The 19,759-nt window shown below is 41.1% G+C and overlaps 1 protein-coding gene across 17 annotated transcripts in view; it reads left to right on the top strand.

The window, feature by feature from the left end:
* Positions 1-19,759, top strand: part of OSBPL6 (oxysterol binding protein like 6) — a 216,125-nt gene that overhangs the window by 148,075 nt on the left and 48,291 nt on the right. For all 17 annotated transcript variants that reach the window (XM_070798890.1, XM_070798885.1, XM_070798868.1 and 14 more), the window contains 6 exons: positions 984-1,076; positions 6,603-6,725; positions 9,551-9,604; positions 10,659-10,772; positions 10,890-11,060; positions 13,951-14,083. In XM_070798890.1, coding sequence (XP_070654991.1) covers positions 984-1,076; positions 6,603-6,725; positions 9,551-9,604; positions 10,659-10,772; positions 10,890-11,060; positions 13,951-14,083 — 688 coding nt within the window. The remainder of the gene's footprint in view (positions 1-983; positions 1,077-6,602; positions 6,726-9,550; positions 9,605-10,658; positions 10,773-10,889; positions 11,061-13,950; positions 14,084-19,759) is intronic.

The raw sequence follows: 19,759 nt of genomic DNA, 5'->3' as shown, positions 1-19,759 counted from the left end.
TGCATGGTATTAATACTTCCTTAATAATCTGTATCATTCTCATATATATTAGATTTTTTTACTCTAATAAGATAATGCTTTAGTAAGTGTATCTGTTCCTATATCTTTCCATACTAGTCTGATTACTTCCTTAAAGACTTAGCTATAAGATTGCTGGGCCAATGAGGCAGTACTTTTTTCTCCAAAGGCTTTTTAATAAAATTGCAAAATCCCTCTTTAAAAAGTATACCGATTGTATACTCCTTTTCCCCCAACCATGATCTATTCTTGAATGTAATGGGTTTTAAAAAATCATTATTATTTTGGTTTTCATTTCTTTAAATACCTCTGTGGTTGAAGTTGAACATCTTTTCCAATATTCTGCACAAGTTGCCTGCCCATATAACTTTGCCTATTTTCCTGTTGGAATGTCATCTTACTGACCTGTGAATGCTCTTTATAATCTTTGTAAAAGATATCTACTGCTTGTTGAATTGTTTTCTTCTCTGCATTTAAGAATTATAGTATTGTAACTATATAATAATTATACTATTACAATATCTAATTATAAGGATTATAAGAAACTCTAGAGACTAAACAGTATTATGGCTCTGGGATTTTTGATGTAGATCTTTCTCTGTTTCCTGCCATTTGAAAGATGAGCAAATCTAAGTAGTAGGTGTACCACCGTTCTTATAAAGTTATTAAAATGTTGGGACTTATTCCATGTTTGTTTGTTTGTTTTTAATTTGTGTGCTCCCTGACTGTTTCTCTAAGACTAAAATCAGTATTGTAGCAGAAATTCACCATCAAATCCATAAGAGAAGGAGACACTGTCCTGACACTTTTCTTAGCATTGTTGCTGCTGTTGGTCTCCCCTCTGGAACTTGTCGTCTTTAACCTAGCCCACTGCTCCTCCTGTGATGTGTGTGATCTCACCCTCCTGTCCATCCACATGAGGAATGGATTCTCTAACCCTCAGCTGTATTTCCGTGTATTTTCAGAGCATCCACATACTGGAGAGGACTTCTTCCACGAGCACCGAACCCTCTATAAGTCGGCAACTGCTGGAACCAGAGCCGGTGCCCCTCTCTAAGGTCAGTGACAGTGTGCTGCTCTCCAGGTGGCAGGATGCCTGGCCTGGGGCCAGTGGAACGACACCTCTTTCGCCTGACTTCCCTAAACTAGTTATGATGCCCATTGTAGAACTGCTCTATCTCTTCTTTCCACCCCCAGTATGTAGGGTATCTTGCCCTGAGAAGGGAAGAGATGAAAGTGTATTTGCTGAGATTTGCAGGGTTACATACAGATGGCCAGAATTCTCTTTGTTTGGGGCTTCCCTGGTGGCTGAGAAAGTAAAGAATCTGCCTGCAATGCAGGAGACTCAGGTTGGATCGCTGGGTGCGGAAGATCCCCTGGAGGAGGAAATAAATTGAAATACGCCAGTCCACTATTGAAATTGAAATACTCCAATCCAGTATTCTTGCCTGGAGAATTCCACAGGCAGAGGAGCCTGGTGGTCTACAGTCCACGGGGTTGCAAAGCGTTGGACACAACTGAGTGACTAACACTTTCATTTCTTTTCACTTTCTCTTTGTTCTAAGGGAAAGGCAAGAGAAATTATTGTCCTTCTCTGTTGGAGAGATGAACTAATATTTCTATATCAAGGTAATTTTAAAAAGTCACTGGGCCCAGGTGTAACAACAACAGCAACCGCAGGTACCATGCACTGGGTACCAGGTATTATACTAAGACTTGATTCCATTTACTGTAATCCTTATGAGCAGTTCCATGTAGTGTGGATATTTATAACATTTTACAAATACAGGAACCAAGAGTTAGTAACTTGCCCAGAGTCAGAAAAGCTGCTGAGTAGCAGGGCAGGGACTCAAAGTTAGACTGGTTTAAACTCTGCCCCACCTGCAGGGTAAAAGAGTCCCTACCCAGAGGGGCTGCTGTATGTTCAGAGTTCAGCACCCTTACAGCTGGTCTTCCTAGCAGTGAGCTCAGAGGACAACACAAAGACTACTGATGCAGACCTTTTCTGAATCGTGGAAGCCGGTGTTCCCTCTCCTTGGGCTTCGTTTTCCTCAGACTATGGGAACATCTCAATTAATTTATGCCTAAAATGCAAAAATCACAAAGAAAAGTCGAGGAGACACCATCCTACTTATTCTCATCCCCTGCTCAATTCCCTGAGATCTTCAGACCCCCCTATTGAGAAACTCAGAAAATAGAATGCATGGGGAATTTGAATCCAAATACAAAAATAGCACTTTATTTTCCCAAAAGGTTAACTAAGTATGTATAACTGATTCATCCATGTTGCTTTTCCTACATTAAATACAATCCTTTGTGAAAAGAATGCTCTATTACGCTATTGAATTATAGAATATAGTACCTCTTTATACTTTGAAGGTGTTACAAGCCATAGACTTTATTCTGTCAGATAAGAGCAGGTTGCCAAACTAAAATAAGGGAGTTATTAAATTGTTTAAAAAAAAAAACAACTTAGAAATGAAAACAATCTTATTTCTATTTGAATGGCAAACAGAGGGTGTCTACTTGGTCAATATGACCAGAAATCTCTTTGAAACCTCAGTTGTCTTAAGACAGCTAAAGGACAGAGAGAATAACTCCGTGTCGGGGTGATGGAGAAGGTGGCCCACCCTGATCGAGCACCCACTTTGGGATCTGGGTAGGACCCTGGCAACATCCACTTCTCATTCCTTCTCCATGCATCTGCCTGCTTAGATCTTGCTGTGTGACTCATATTCTTGTTGTGTTTTTGTACAAATACGTAACAGCTCTCTTGGGACCCCATGAAATCAGAGAGTCCTGTTCAATCCAGACACCACAGCACCTCACCGTCCCTCAGCCCCTTTGAGAGAAGATGGGCTGTCTGGGTACTGCTTGCTGGTGGAAGAGCACTGTTTAAGTACACATAGTCTTGTCTCAGGATTTGTTCAAATGCTTTGTTTGATACTTTCACCTCCTAAAGCATTTCACATATCCACCACCTACACATGTGCGCCTATAGAATAGCCTCTTGAGAAAGGAAATGTCTTTTTTTTTTTTTCCCAAATGAACAGCCTAGGAAACCTGTTATCAGGTTACTTTCTGTTTTGGGGTATTGTTATTAGATCAAAGATGTTTAAAACTTCTGTAATAGCAAAAGTGTTTGTATATCTGTTTCAAGTACTGATTATGTTAGGGTTTTTGACTCTGTTTCTAATATACATAAACCTATGAAAGTTGGTGACTTTAAGAAGAAAATTGATATTAATTGAAATTAGGAATAGTTATTCAATTTTCAGAAAGCAATTTTAGCTTTCTCAAAACAGACCTGGTCTACTGAGTATAGAGATGAATTGTACTAAGTCCTGAGAGGATTTTCATTTCTTACACACCTTATTTGTAACATTATCATCAGTATTTATAACTGAAATAGAGTTGTTTGCTGTGGCATTATCCCTTGCTTTTTTGTCTGTTTGACAGTTTATTTATTAACTATAAGAACTATATTAGGATTCTTCCTAATTTCTTTTGCTGGGTTTAGTAATGCTGAATCAGAGTGAGTGCAGTTACCTGCTCAGAACTGCTGCATGTATGTTTACAAAATACATTTTTAACTTTTTGCTTTTTCTATCTTATCCACATAGGCCCACCCCTTTTTTCCCTCTGTAGTTAAATTCCCAAAGAAGAAAAAAACTGCTGTGATAGAGATCAGTAGTCATAGTGCCATAGGGATAAGCTATTACTACATTCTGAATTTAATTAGGAAAAAATTCAAATACCATTTGTACTTATTATTAAAGATTTCCATTTTCATAAGTAATGCAGAGTATTTGTCACAAATGGAGAGAGAATAAACAAAGATGAACACTAGCCTTCAAATAAGATAAAATCTAGCCAAAAATGAAAATGCTCTTCTTCTGGAGATGCTATCCATGGATGGGGCTACTAAAAATAGAAATATCATTAAATACAGCTGATATCTCTCTAAGACCAGAGATAGTGTTCATGAATATAGGTACACATATGTAGAGAGTTATTCTTTTAATTTCTTGATTACATTAAGGCTTTCTAAAAGAAATGTATAGAAATCTATTAATTTTATGGAATAAAAAGCAATCATTTTTATCTGCTTCGCTGATGGGAGTGAAAAGCAAAGATAACTGGACTTTGTACAAGAACCTTCTATTTTCTTCTATTATTCTCTCATTATTTATAAGCAGTGCTCACCTGGATTGAATTGCAGTTCAGTATTTAAAAATGAATATACCAAAGAACTGTGCTTTGCACTCCTGATGACAGTGCCTTTTATTGTCCTAAAAATAGGATACAGAGCCAAATTGTCTCATCAGAAGTTTTTTGTTTTTTTTTTTAGGTAGGCAGTGGATTTATTTAGAAAGAAATATTTTTTTTAATTACCATATCTAATTAACGGTTCTGACCAAATCAATCGCAGTTTCTGACAGTACTTAGGTAGAGAATCACTTTGTAGGTTGTTTTCTTGTGTACAGGGAAGTTTACAGCTCCTTTAAAAGGTTCTTAATGTCACCAGATAAAGACCGGTAGCTGCATTTCTGTGAGGGATGTATTAATAGTTCATTCACTAGGCGCCCTCAGAGATGACCAAGAAGATGGAGAAATGGCAGTGATCTTGGATTAGTTCTCAGGGGTGGTGGTGGTTGTGGGCTTGGGCTTCAGTCAGATGCTGAAGCATGGTGCTGGCTTCAGAAGCCAGGAGTATCTCCTAGGCTTAATGATGTTAGCATGAAGCAATGTTCAGCCACATCTCCTGGAAACAATTTTCTGTGAAAATCCCACTCCATTTACACGTATTTGGACTTAAACATAGATTTGACTCAGCCATAGAGCAAGTGGGCTTCCCTGGTGGCTCAGATGGTACAGAATCTGCCTGCAATATGAGAGACCTAGATTTGATGCCTGGGGTGGAAAGATCCCCTGGAGGAGAGCATGGCAACCCACTCCAGTTTTCTTGCCTGGAGAATCCGCATAGACAGAGGAGCCTGGCAGGCTACAGTCCACAGGGTCTCAAAGAGTCGGACACAACTGAGCTACTAAGCACACAGCAGAGGGCAAGCAGCTTCTGAGATGAAAGGAGAAGACAGAAGAAAGAGGCATGGATGGTAAATAGGCAGCCCTCTCCCCTCCCATCTCCGTGGCTGATGTCAGGAACTGACTATGGCCCTTGGCCCCTGGGTCCTGTCAGAGCCTCACAGTCCTTCAGCAGACTCTGGACAGCCACCACCCAGACCCTGGGCTGGCAAGTCCATCTGCCCTAAGATAGAACCCCTTGCCATTCCTGCTGAAGCCTCTGTGCTGTAGTCTAAAGAAGATTGCTGATAGGACACCCCTCAGAAGGCAGCTTCCTGAGTCAGTTTTGGTTAGTTCGTTTTGCAGAGAGGCCTGCCCTGATCCGTGAAGCTGCATCCAGCTTTCCAGAGCTGAGGTGGCCAAGCAGGTTGTGCTGAGAGATTTTGCTTCCCTGCTCCATGGGCAGGATTGCAGCAGTCATGCATGCGATGTGACCTCATTGTTCCTGCCTCTACTTCTGCTTGAGTGAGCCCCAAGCCTGAGATCTAGAACACGAGTGTTTGCCAGGTCAGCAATTACTATAGAGCTGCCTGGGTCCTTGGAAATTACCTGGTCTGGGGATTTTAAAGCCCAAGATGTTGCTACACAGCAGCTGTCCAACATGGAAGCAGACCCAGGGGAACTGTGGCAGACTGAAGGCAGGCTGCCATCCCCCAGGGCAGGACCAATGTTGCCAGATCTTAGGCTTCCACAAACACTAGAAATCTGGATTTTTAAAGTCTGAAATCCTCTGATTTTTAAATACTGACAACTCATTTTAAAAGCTTTTTTAAAAAACAACATAGATGAACAGAACATATCTTATGGAAGAGGAAACCATGATTGAGTCTGTTTTTAACAGAGGAGGGTGATAATATGGACTCTAGAAGCTCAGATTTTTGGCTGTGCAGTCGGGCGTTCTTTCCACGGGCTCCCAAAGGTGTGTGTTTCTCACAACGTGTGTCTTCAAAAGCACTTACTTCTGGGTGGGTATTTGGCAAGCGGGGCATTTTATGCTCACTCGGAAATGTCAGCAGCCTCACCAAGAGGAAACAGATGCCCACAGCGCTGCTCTTCAGCCTAACAGGTTGTGGGCCACTTAGGCTGCTGCAGCCTTTTCATTTCTACAGAAAGCCAGGCCCACACGCTAATTGAACATGTTTCATCAAAATGATCTTATTTTAAAACTTTAATGTGCCTCTGTCCCCAGAGATGAACTGCCTGGAAAAGTGCATTTTAAATCTTGTGAGTGCAGGCAGTCAAAACCATTCTACCCCAGACTTCACCTCTGTCCAGCTCATTTCTGATGGCCTGCATTCCTCCAGGTATACCCAGGAACTTGCTCTCACTTCAGTTATAAGTGCATAGCTGTGTGTGATGTTACAGAACGCTCCAGAATGATGTTCATACTTCTGATGGGTTGAGTGCTGTTTCAAAAGCAACTTCTACCTAGGAATTTGCTTTAAGTGTGTCGTCAAACACTGAGAAATATGTGATTTGTTTTTCTTCTTTTCTCTTAGGAAGCTGACAGCTGGGAAATTATAGAAGGACTGAAAATAGGCCAAACCAATGTCCAGAGACCAGACAAACATGAAGGTTTTATGCTAAAGAAGAGAAAATGGCCTTTAAAAGGCTGGCACAAGGTAACATTTTCATCACATTCATCTTCATTTCATCTTCATATCATCTTCATAATTAGAGAGGCTCTTACTTGGTGTCACTAAGTGGTTATACAGCTTTATTTACTTCCCTGGTGGCTCAGATGGTAAAGCGTGTGTCTACAATGAGGGAGACCTGGGTTCGATCCCTGGGTCGGGAAGATTCCCTGGAGAAGGAAATGGCAACCCATTCCAGTATCCTTGCCTAGAAAATCCCATGGACGGAGGAGCCTGGTGTCCATAGGGTAGCAAAGAGTCAGACACAACTGAGTGACTTCACTTCACAGCCTTATTTTAACCATAAAGCTGCAACCTATCGTATCTATTTAAGTCAGAGTTCTGTAATGTCTGTAAGCAGAGAAAAAATATTTTACATGATATTTAAAATCCAGTTTAGACATACTGTTGTGTACTCTGCTTTTTAAACTTAAATTAGGATAAATATGTTCTTATTAAATATTCTTATAATTCTAAGCTGCTTCAAATTCATGCATGTATTTCATCAGATGGATTTATGCTATATATCCCACCACTACTGAGCCAATTTCTATTTTCATGTGTGTACATGTGTCTGATTTTTTACTGTATGATGTTGTGATGAAGATTCTTATACATTAATTTCCATTTAAGTTCTTGGAGTAAATTCCTAGAATTATTGTTTGCCAGTGCAAACTAAAGATGGAAAATCACTTGTCTTGGAAGTTTGTCTACTGCCCTTTAATATATATGGTGTATTCCTCTCTCCCCAACTCCACATAATTTTTCCATCTTCCAGTTTTAATTATGGAGAAAATATTTTGCACTGTATTGTTGCAATGACCTGAGTAGCAAGAATTCTGGACACTTAGGAGAAGCAAGCTGTACTCTGTTTTCAAGACAAGCCTTTGGATAGACCACCAGGATCTATCTAGAATCACTGGAAGAACAGGTTCATTACTTGCTACATGTGCTGATGGATTTCATCTCAAGGCAGATGGATTTGGGGGTGCAAATGGAGTGGTGGTTGCTGCCCATTGGCTCAAAAATGGAGGTTATGGATTATAACGTCCTTAAGGAAATGTATTTTTTGCAAATTAAGGAAAGGACTTAAAAATTAACAGATGGGAAATGTTGCCTCAACTCCCCATCTCTGAGGTTGGGATAAAAGCAAATCAAAGAGTCTTCTTCTTTCTCACTTGTCAGAAACCTTGGCAGTCTCCTCGAACCCATAATATTATACCAGTACCAGGAATCTCTCTCCACCCTTGATCTCTCTTGGATTTTGGCCAACTGGCCTTACACCTTCCTGGAAGTACCTTTGCCTTTCATTCTGACCTTCCCACTTTGCAGTTCCTCAAATCAATGGCCTTGCTTATCTCCTCCCCATGACCATCCTATAGGTTATCTCTGCTAGAATTCTTTGATAGATAGAAATGGAAAAATAGAAGAAAGGGGTCAAAGAAACACATTTATCTGAATTGCTGACTTTAATTTCGCACTCTCAGTGCATGTTTCAGCAGGCTGTGGTTCAGCAGCAGCTGTCTCTGGATCTTCCCTTAGAAAATTTTACTACATGAGCAGAAGTACGTCCTCCCTTGCGTCTCCTTTGCTCCTGGTCTGTGATCCTGTATTTATTCAAGCATCAGTCCATTTGATTGCCCAAGTCATAGGCCATCAAAAAATCAAGTAGTTTTCAGCTGTAGAGATCCTTTCTTGCGGTGCTTACTTGTTGCCCCCTAGATCTGTAACAAAGGGGTTACACTGGCCTTCTGTGAGTTGTGTATAGGGTGTCTGCAGGCCCGACTGCCTGTCACCTCAGCAGCCTACAGTTCCTAAGTCACATAAAAACTTCCCAGCCGAGTAGTTTACCAGCCACAGTAATTTACCTGCATCTGTGGAGACTAGCGGACCCTGGACCCGTTGTGTGACTAGGTCATGGGAGCTGTTTGTGCTCCTGTCAATTGTCCATGGAAAGGAAATAAACCACAAAGAGCTCCTGAGGTTTGTGGATCAAAAATAGCTAGATTCATTTGGACTGGACCAGGAGTATCTTGGAAGAGACAGAAACCACTCCACGTATATATATTTATTCCCCCTTAAGAGAGTTTAGAAATAATTTTTAATCTGCTTTACTAATAGTGAAATGGAAGTACTTTTCTAAGTGGAGATGCAAGCATATTGATAAGGCTACTTTTTAAACTTTCCAGATAATTCATTATTCATAGCTCCAGTCCACTGGCTTCTATTTACAGACCTGGGTATTTTCAGAATTATCGGTGGTAGCTAGGGAAAGTCAAGAATTGACCTCCAAGGTGGAAAAGTAAACAGTTAGTCAAGTTCCTCACGGAATCACTGTGACCTAACTCAGTTTATTCTCATTTCTTACTTTGAAAAACACCCAAGTGTAGTTTATTCAGAAAGTCCTAGATATAGGCTCTGAAGTCACCCCCATTAAGAAAAACCGTGGTGATGGGGGAGATCCCTGTGGTCCACTGGTTAGAATTCAGCACTTTCAGTGCTGTGGCCCAGGTTCAGTCCCTGGTCAGGGAACTGAGACCCCACAAGCTGTGCGGTACAGCCAAAAAGAAAAGACAAGAAAAACTGCGGTGAAAGAGTTCATCCCCATTGGATTATGTGTAAAAGAACCCTATGAGCTCAGATTTCCTTACCATTTCATGTGACTGGCTGTGGCCAGGTGCACTAAATTCAAATACATGGAAATGGTCAAACGTATTGATTACTAAGTACCAAGCAATATTAGACCCACACTTGTGAATGTTTTATGTAATTAAAAATACTGATAGTAACTGGGGACTGTTTGGTTGTTGCAGCGTTTTTTTGTCCTGGATAATGGAATGTTAAAGTATTCAAAGGCACCACTTGATGTAAGTAGACAAAAAGATTGGTTTCGAATTCTGCTTGAAGTGAGTCAGCACCGCAGTGTACAAGTATTGTGCCATAGTTTTCTATGTGTTTCTGTGCCTGTAAGACTTAACAACCTACCAAACTTCCATGTTGCATGGAAGGTGTGTTTTATGCTTATGTTCAAACTAGCATAAAATCTCAAACTGCCGCATGAAAATTTAACTGTTGTAATGTATGCTGTTAAAAACAGAAGCTTAAACCTAAAAGTCACCAACTAACAACAATCACCCTTTCTGTCTTAGAAAACTCAAGTAGACTTTTTTCCCTGCATTTCTCAGTAAACTATGCTTTATGTGCTTTTTCTGAGATTTAGCATGTGTTCTTACTGATGTTTTTTTAAGACTTATCTATGGACTGCATTTCTGTTTCATACATTCCTTTATCTTGAGCATCCCAGCTCTAAAATTATTCCAAATTACTTTTCTTTAATACCAAAAGTTATTGTTTGCATGCAAAACTGGAAAACGCTCTCCTTCTTATCATTGTGTGTGGGAGAAATAACAGAGGGCTTAGATTTCAGTTCTGACCCTAGCTCCTTCATGAGTCAGCTGTGTGTCCTTGATCAGATGAGGGCAACCAGAAGATGAGCTGACTGCTCTGTGCACTCAGTCCCAACTGCCCATTTCTACCCTGCGGCTGTCTGCTAGCTGATTACTTGGGTATGTTTGGGGTTGTAGGTCAAAGATGGACCATAGTTATTTTAGGAATCAGAAAAAGTATCTTAGGATATAAACTGTGTAATCTAGAATTACAAAGAATTGACATTATAGTTACACCAAAACAAGAATGAGATGAATAGTCTTACTTATTGAAATTGGCATGAAGTCACTGCAACTTCAGCTGTCCTCAAATTGAGGACCTTAACTTCAGAACCTTATCCATTTCCTCTTTGTTCAGGAGGTGTGATCTTCCATCTCCTGTAGGTAAATGAGAGTTTACATTAAGCTCACTTCAGTACAGAAACACATCAGATCACATACCCTTCCAGCCTTTTAACCAGTCTTTTGATTTCAGATCCAAAAAGGGAAGGTCCATGGAAGCATCGATGTGGGACTCTCTGTCATGTCAATTAAAAAGAAAGCTCGGAGAATAGACCTTGACACAGAAGAACACATCTATCATTTGAAGGTAAAGATGCCTTTCGAGGTTTCTCTGCCAATATCTGGGGAAATCATTTGCCTAGACTAGTGGATAGACAGGAGATTGGCTTCACCATTACCTGTTCCTCTTTTTCAATTGTTGTAGGTGAAATCCCAGGACTGGTTTGATGCATGGGTCTCCAAACTGCGCCATCATCGATTGTATCGGCAGAATGAAATTGTGAGATCACCACGAGATGCTAGTTTTCACATATTTCCTTCAACCTCCACAGCTGAATCCTCACCAGCTGCTAATGTTTCAGTTGTGGATGGAAAGGTATGACTTCGTTATGTAAAAGTCAGCCCAGAAATTGCTTGGAAGATTATGCAGACATATTTACGGAGTCTCATTTGACAAACCAGGAGGAGAAGGTTGGCTTTGTAAACTAACTCTCAGAAGACAACTTTGATGCCATTTAGCATCAAAGTTAATTACAAGTATAGAATAGATTAGATGGAAATGTGGATCACCAAGAGAATTAACAGTTACTTTTCCTATGAATGGACTACATCTTAATTTTACATGGCTTTATAAGCATATTAGAGAGTAGAGTGAACATTTGGTTAATCAACACCTAGAAATCAATGTCTTCCTGGGTGGTAATAAGAAGACCACAGTGTTTTCAGAATGAAACTTGCTTTTTTGCCTTGAGCTGTAATATATACATGACCACGAAAGAGACCAGTGAATTTTCCCATGATAAGGCAAGTGGGCTAGAGATTGCGACAGTAATATAAGTAGTGGCCTATTTGAGACTAGGCACTGTGTTAAGCGTTGGACATTCATTCATCTCTAGTCTTTAATATAGCCAAAGCTCAGAGACAGTTAAGAATTTTTCCAGAAGATATTATCAGCTGAGTCTTCATCTCAGCTCCATCTGACTCTTCATCTTTGTTTCCAAAATCAGTGTCTTTTCCATTGTACCAGATTAAGGGAGGCTGAAGCTATTCTTTGGGCTGTTTTTTTCTGTGTTGAAACACTAGAGGTGTTGCCTGTTAAAAACCAAGGTTAAGTCAGTGGAACAGGGAGAGAGCTGTTTTTGCCTTTGCTGCAATAATTAGGTTTTCTGAACCATAGCCACATTGCACTACCCAGGATTCTTCCAGTTTCTTACTTGGCACCTGATATTGAGAATAGAGACATCTGTGAACAACTGGCTGCCACAGGGAACTGAGTTTAAGTGCGTTTCAGTGAAGGTTCTGCTTTTCTCTGTTTTCCTACATAGGGATGTATGGACTAACATATATCCAAGTTTCCTTACAAAGCATTGAAAAACCTCATGGGGTAACTGGAAGACTCATCAAATCAGATTAAATTAAATACAGTTGTATTTAGCTATTGCTGTTTTGATGGAAATTACTTAAGTAATTTTTGTTAAATCCTGTTAATCATATTTGGTTGACCCAACAATTCATTCAGGTTTTTCCATAACATCCTACAGAAACACCCAAAAGAACTTTTTGACTAACCCAGTATTTCACAAGGCTCTCAGACATATTTCATTCTGGAAAATCTCTCTCCTAGAAACAGGGTGTTGGATTAACCCTAATACTAACTACTTCTGAAATATAAGGAAATGAATCAATTGTTGTTAGTCACTAAGTCATGTCCAACTCTTTTGTGACCCCATGGACTATGTAGCCTGCCAGGCTCCTCTGTGGGATTTTTCAGGCAAGAATACTGGAGTGGGTTGCCATTTCCTTCTCCAGAGGACTAATGAATCAGTAAATCGGGGTTATTAGGGAACAGGGCACTTACTGAGTAACACACACAAGATGTTCAAGATAGTCCCCAAGATTCTCTGGGCTTCCTGTGTTCTCATCACAAAGTGGAATGAATCCCAGAGTTAGTCCAAGTTAAACAAGAAATGTATTCTAGATGGATATTAAATATATATACATATTTAATCATTTGGTTCTTCCAGATTCTGCCTGTGTCTTTGGCACAGAGTGTTGACAAAAGATGCATTATTTTCATCTCTTGTGTTATGTATTAAATAACTTGGGTGACATCTGAGACTGGAGAACTGAAACCAAATCCTCCCCATTGTTTGCCTTGGAATAAGAAAGGGCTTCAGCTCTGGTTTTCATAGATGTATTGCTCTCATTACAAACGACATACCTCTAAGATCTAACTCAGTGAAAGATTTCCATTGCATTTATCAAAATGCAATAAAGAGTGAAAAGAGCTTTTTATCACTTTGCTTGCTTTCTAGGCATCAAATAATGAGATTCCAGAATGTTAATTGCTTTGTGGCCCTGTGCGGGTGATAAATAAATCTGGGTTTGCTAAGCATGCGCATCCTTCACTTCATAATGATTTACAAGAGACACAATCAGTTGTAATTGAATATTAAAGTCAAGTATGGAGTTTTAAAATTTTTTGAGGTTTAGGGGAATAAGTTTCTGCTTTTTTCTTGGAGTATTTCTCACACTCACTTTAATATCTACATACTTCATACAACTTTATTTCACATAGAATCTCTTTAATAGAAAGTCTGTCAGCTATAACTTGCCAAGGCTGCCTCTTTTTTTTACCATGCTGTGTGGCTTATAGAATCTTACTTTGCTGGCCAGGGATAGAACCCAGGCTCCCGTCAGTGAAAGCGCCAAGTCCTCGCCACTGGAGTGCCAGGGAATTCCCAAGACTGCCATTTTATATGTTACAGTTTTCAGTATGCAATGTCATGCTGAATATGCAGTTTTCAATATTTTGATGGAAAGGATGCTTGCTGGTGCATAATGTATTTAAGAATCACAAGTGGCTGATAACACCATGAGTTAGTCATAAGGGTACAGAGAGCTTTCAAAAAGTAAAGGCCTTCAGTCGTGAGTTGAAGACTACAAGAAGGACACTATCAACCATAACTTAGTGGGTAATTAAAAACCATTGAAAATTTGAGTTGGCAGGTCCTTGCAAGTATAACATTCTTAAGCACTGTCCGCTTCATTGTACGGTTGAGACGGCAGCTTAACGAGTGTTGTTATCACCTATGAATTTTGACTCCCCTGAGCTTGTACCACATTTAGCCAAGAGGCTTCTTACATATTTTGAGCTTGCCCTTTTCCCCCCTTGTTTAATGTCGCTTTGAGGACGCTAGTGTTCTTTTTAGTCACTTACATGTACTATTCCTGCCTAACCCTACACATTTTGCTGTTCGCTGTAGGTGCAGCCAAACAGCTTTCCATGGCAGTCCCCTCTGCCCTGTAGCAGCAGCCTCCCTGCAACCTGCACAACCGGCCAGAGCAAGGTGGCAGCCTGGCTACAGGACTCGGAAGAGATGGACAGGTGTGCAGAAGGTCAGTTCATGCCCGGTGTGGGCTCTCAGGGTGAGCCAACAAGACGGACACAAAAGGGGCAAATTGCGTGGGTCCCTCACCTTTCAGGTTTCTCTCCTGTCCATTCTCCTGCACCCTCAGAACTACTGAATCTGGTTTCGCCCTTACGCTGACTCCCACCCACTGCAGCCCTCTCAGCTCCTTTCCTTAGCAGTTTCCTCTGGCTTCCTTAGCCTCCCACACCCTGCACCTGGGGGCAATCACCCAGCTGAGTGCTGCCTTGGGAGCACCCCCCGCCCTCTCTCCTGACAGTCCCCTAGGTCACTTACACGGCTGCTTCTCTGCTGCTCTATCTGGCCTGCAGAACAGTGTGTGTTCCCCAACTACCGGCAATAAATAGCCATGTTATACCGCATCTTATAGCCACCATTACCTGGTGGTGGTGTCCCACTCTGGATCAGTTACTGAATGCTCTGAACTAGTACACAAGTCCTTCGTTATACCATCTCTCAGCCTCTTGACCTGCAGAAGCTTTTTCCTTCCATGTCATGAACTTGAGCATGTTGGTTCAAACTGGATCCACAGACCATTTCCAGTCTGTGAGACGGCTTTCATTTGACATTCAAAAACGAAAAGAAAAAAGAATAACAGGTATTTAATAAATCTAAATTGATTTAATTTAAATTATTTTTAGGCGATATTCAGCCTAACTCTTTTTTTAATATTAAATTTTTTCCTTTATAAAGTTATGGTGAAATGTTACATTATTTTATGACCTCACTTAGAAAAATTGAAATTTGGTGATCTGTGTTCATGCCCTGACCAAAACAAATTTTTTTTTTTGCTCTACACATGCGTGAAGTCAAAGTCTGCGGCATTTTTATTAGTTCTCTCCACATCCCAAGCTCAATATTTATGTGAAAAATATGACTTTGACTTTGCCTTTATGAACTTCAGGTTGGGGAAGAAGCTGAACTCACTGTCCTACATACTGAAGACTCGCTCGCCTCTTCGGCTGTGCCAGACAGTCAGCCTCTCCTCTACTTTTTGCCTCCTTGTACATGCTTGTGGCATTCAACCTGGCCACCAGCGTTGTTGAAAAGATGGAGACTGTCCACCAGGACAAAAGTGCATTCATGTGGCCAAAATAGATATTGGCCTTGATGCCAAGAAGCCCGTGACTGGTGGGGGATGTCTCTGTCTCTCTGCGTGCTTCTAAATACTCTGTGGTCCATCCCTGTGCCCTTTCGCCAGCCTTGGGGGTGACCCTCCTTTCTCCCCATCCTGACCTCTCCACCTGTGTCCTCGTCCTGCCATTGTCTTCTTCAGGATTTAGCGGAGGAATGATCTCTTCTCTTGGGAACAACCTAAGTCTTTCCCACTTCCCTTGTTCCTGCTTGTAGACTCCAGCTTCTCTCCCCTAAGTTGACTTGGCCCTTATGACTCTATGGCAAAAGTGTTCTTGGCAACAAGAGGCCGTCTGATTTCTGCTGTGTTTTCAAGCCTCGTCCTCTGACCTGCCCTGCAAGACCTTGTCTAATGGGCCTCCGCTTTTAGGTCCTGTGAAGTTTTCCCTTTTTTTCCAGTTGTTCCTCCTCTGTTTCACTGGGATTCTACTCTGGTCAGCCTTGGTTGTAGGGATGGTCAAGATTGAGTATTCTGCTTTTAGCTTCAGTAATAATAAGCACAGTTTATTGAGTGCTCATGTGGGTTGGGCACGGAGTTAAGTACTTTACATATGTGGTCTTTTATACGTTTTCACAATAGTACCAAGCAGGAATTACGAGCCACATTTTTCTAAATAGGAAAACCACAGCTCAGAGAGGTCGAGTAACTTGTCCATGTTACACAGCAAGTACTTGGCAGAGTGCAGGGCTAACCCAGATCAGCTTGATTCCAGTGACTATGCTCAGCGCTTCCGAAACAACAGGCACGCTTCCAGCCGCAGTCTCTATTATTATGACGATAGTGATGATAAGATGGTAGTGTTCGTGGTGGCAGTTGATAGGATGGGTCACGTCTTGTGCAGCAGATGCTGTTCTAGGGGTTTTATATGCATTGACTCATTTAATCCTCTCAGTGCTGCTTTACAGGTGAGAAAACATAGGCTCAGAGAAGTCAGGTCACTTTAACCAAGTTGACACAGCTAGTGACGGTGGAGCTGGGATTCAGACTCATGGTCTGACTCCGGAACGTATGCTCTTCATCACTGTACCGTATGTCCCTCAAAAAGGTCGAACACTGTCTGTATCTCAGACCTCTGTACGCAGCATGTGCTGCATTCCCAGCCACTTCCTGCACTGTTGACACTTTTATTAATGCACTTGGTCACACTCTCTTCTCAGCCTGTCAAAAACCAACTCTGTCTCCTCTGTGGAAACCGCCCCAGTTCCTGGATTCCCCTGTGTTTGTCGGTGCTGCCGTCATAACCACTCCTGAAACCTCTGTCATCTCTGCCCCTCCCAGCCTGTTCATCCCGCGGAGGCTGAGGTCGTTATTCCTTTGAATCCCACCCCGCCCCCACCTCTCCTCCTCATCTGCCTTCCTCTGGAATTCCATTTCTGCCAAGCTAACTCATGCTCTGTCTTTGCTCACTGGCCTCTGACTGGTACCGCACCTCACTCTCTTGCTCTGTGACTCTGTGGCTCTCAGAGGCTCCTGGGGAGCTGCTGCTCTTGGATGTGTTCACAGATGGTGCCAGCACTTAGCGGGCATCATTCCATTGCCCTTGGCTATGAGATATATGTATTACTGCTGCCCCCACTTTGCAGATGAGGAAAGTGAAATGCATGGAGGTTAAGGAATCTTCCCAGTTATGCACTGCCCTGATGGAGAGGCTGGGGCTCCAGCCAACCCACAGACTCCAGCCAACCCACATTTACTGGTCCCAAAGACAAATCTTTGTTCACTACATAAAATATATAGTCCCTCAAGACCTCTATTTCTTAAAATAACTTTTTGCAAAAATGTCTTCAAGTGGTTTTCTGTGGACTTGGGCTGTAGTCCAAACTACTTAGCCCAGCATTTCACATCCAATTTTAAGCTTTCTTGCCCTGCCTACCCTTTCAAGCTTGCCTTCCAGAGGCCGAATTGAACTTGCTATCTCCAGAGTGTCCTTGCACGTTCCTGCCTCCATGCCTTTGCACAGGCTGTTCTTCTCAACCTGCTGTGACTGCTCTGCCCTTCTCCATCTTCCTGTTTTTCTGAATCCTCTCTCAGTCCTCCAGACCCACAAAAGTTTCTACTGTCTTATCTACTCTGACAACCTCAAACCACAGTAACTATCCCTTTCTTGAACTACCACAGCACTTTGTTTTTGGTCTATTCTGATCATTTTAGAGAGTCCCATCATTGAGGTTGGTTGCAGTTCAGAAGTTCATCATGTAACATCTTCTTGAACCCATAACATTTATAGTTCCAGTACTTAAAGAGGTTAGCTATTCATGGGTCTGGATGTCTGTCAATCCATATCTCAAGTATGTAAGGGAGTTTCTTAGCTCTTGGAGAGCATTTTTTCTCACAGATGTAAAATGTTGAATTAGTATTTTATATGCCTTCCCTGTGTACCAGTATATCCATCACTAAAATGGGTACATAATAGTTTAAGGTACAGATTATTTATTGTATATATTTTCTTTAAACCAGAATGTAAATTCCATAAATCTTACTTTATCGCTATATTCCCTATGCTTAGCCCTGTGCTGGTTGCCTAGTGTCTTCCTAACCAGCGGTACCCAAATGAAATAGTAAATGGATAACTTTGGATGTGCTCTGAGTGTGTAGTCATCAGTTGTGTCCGACAGTTTGCCACCCTTTGGATTGCGGTCCACAAGGCTCCTCTTTGTGTGGGATTTTCCAGCAAGAATATTGGAGTGAGCTGCCATTTCCTTCTTAGGGGATCTTCCTGACCCGGGAATCAAATCCGTTTCTCCTGCATTGCAGGCAGATTCTTTACCTACTGAGCCATCGGGGAACCTTAATTTAGTTATTGCACAATTGGATAACATATTTCTTTTATTTTTTTAATTTAACTTTTTATTTTATGTTGGAGTATAGTTGACTTACAATGTTATGTTCATTTCAGCAAGGCAATTCAGTTATACATATACATATATTCACTCTTTCAGATTTTTTTCCCATATAGGTTATTACAGAATATTGGATAGAGTTCTTTTTAGGACAAAGTAGGGATGATGAGAAAATAAGTAAACCGGTATATACTTAAATTTTCAATTTTTTACTATTATAAACTATCTCAACAGTCCTTTATTGGCATAATTTTGCCTTTTTCCCAGATTCTAAAAATAGATTTAATCTTGATTTAATGAAATTCCAGAGATTTTTTAAAAAGGTATTTTTATTGTCTTGGGTAAATTTTTATAATCCTTATGTACAATCAGACACCTAGGCAAGGAGTAAAATTCTGCCAGGGATTTCATTTCTTCCATATTTTTTTTAAATTTTATTTTATTTTTAAACTTTACAAATTGTATTAGTTTTGCCAAATATCAAATGAATCCACCACAGGTATACATGTGTTCCCCATCCTGATAGAAGTGTCAAGAAATGGTGAGGCTTGTTCCAAGTTAAGGCTCTAGAAGAATGATTAGACATAGTGCAATTAATATTCCATAAAGACAGTTTCTGGTTTTCATAGAATTTTCTCAGTTGCTACTTTCATTAAGAAGGTAAGAGAGTAAATATTAACTGTTACCACTCAACAGGTAAGAAAACTACAGCTGAGAAATTAAAATAAATCAATGTTTCCCAACCCTTAGTTTTGAATCCTTTTGCCTTCAATCAAATCCATTCTCTTTCCATTCTGTTAGAAAGGATTTTAAGCCCCATTTTTAGATCTCTATACTACCTACATACACCATTTGTATAGAATAATCACAGTTATTAAAGAAGAATGAATGTAAAATTTAGCAAATAGAATGCTTAATGTACAGGTAGTGTTAGGCTATGTCCCTGTCAGCATGCTCATGGATGCAGTTTTAAGGCAAGTTAAAATGAGGTCTCTTTTCACCATCTTCTTTCTCCTCTTCCCTCCAACCCCTTCCTTCTTTCTTTGTACTGCTTTTCTCTCTCATCCCTTCCCTTTTATCTTTTGTATTTCCTACCCATCCAAGCCACTTGTTTTATTTTCTTCGTGGGGGAAATGGGAGGAGTATAATGGTGCTGCCTCCCCTGAAATGAGGAGGGAGTGATGGAAGGGTCCTGGCCTCCTCGGTACTCTCTTCTGCCGCCTCTGTTAGGTCATTTCCTCTCTTGAGGAATTTAAAGGCCACTGATGGCCAAGAGTTCCCTGGAAGAGCCACAGCAGCACTTGAACAGCTCACCCAGACTCCAGCCTAGGGCAGATGCTGCTGAGAGGTGGCGCCTGGGTGGGGCCTGGCCCCTAGTGTATTGCTGCTGCCCTGCTCTCTGTAGGGTGTGCAGGGGTTCTGAGTCCTACACACGAAGACCTTCACAGCAGGTAGACACGTTCCTAACAGCAAAACTGAACCACCACTAAGTTCCCTGGAGTGTGCTTCTAATGTGACAAAGGCCATCTCAGCAGAATCTCCCAATTTCACTGAGATTTTTAATAGCTTTCTACACTAATTGTTCATCTGTAAGAGTGGGTTTTGAACTCATCCAATAAATTATCAGTGGTTTTATGGTTCTAAACCAGAGAAGGGTCTGTTTTCTTTC

Source organism: Bos indicus, chromosome 2 (assembly GCF_029378745.1).
Source record: "Bos indicus isolate NIAB-ARS_2022 breed Sahiwal x Tharparkar chromosome 2, NIAB-ARS_B.indTharparkar_mat_pri_1.0, whole genome shotgun sequence".
Lineage (NCBI taxonomy): Eukaryota > Metazoa > Chordata > Mammalia > Artiodactyla > Bovidae > Bos > Bos indicus.
Note: the sequence above shows the minus strand (reverse complement) of the source record. Positions and strands in the feature narration are given on the sequence as shown.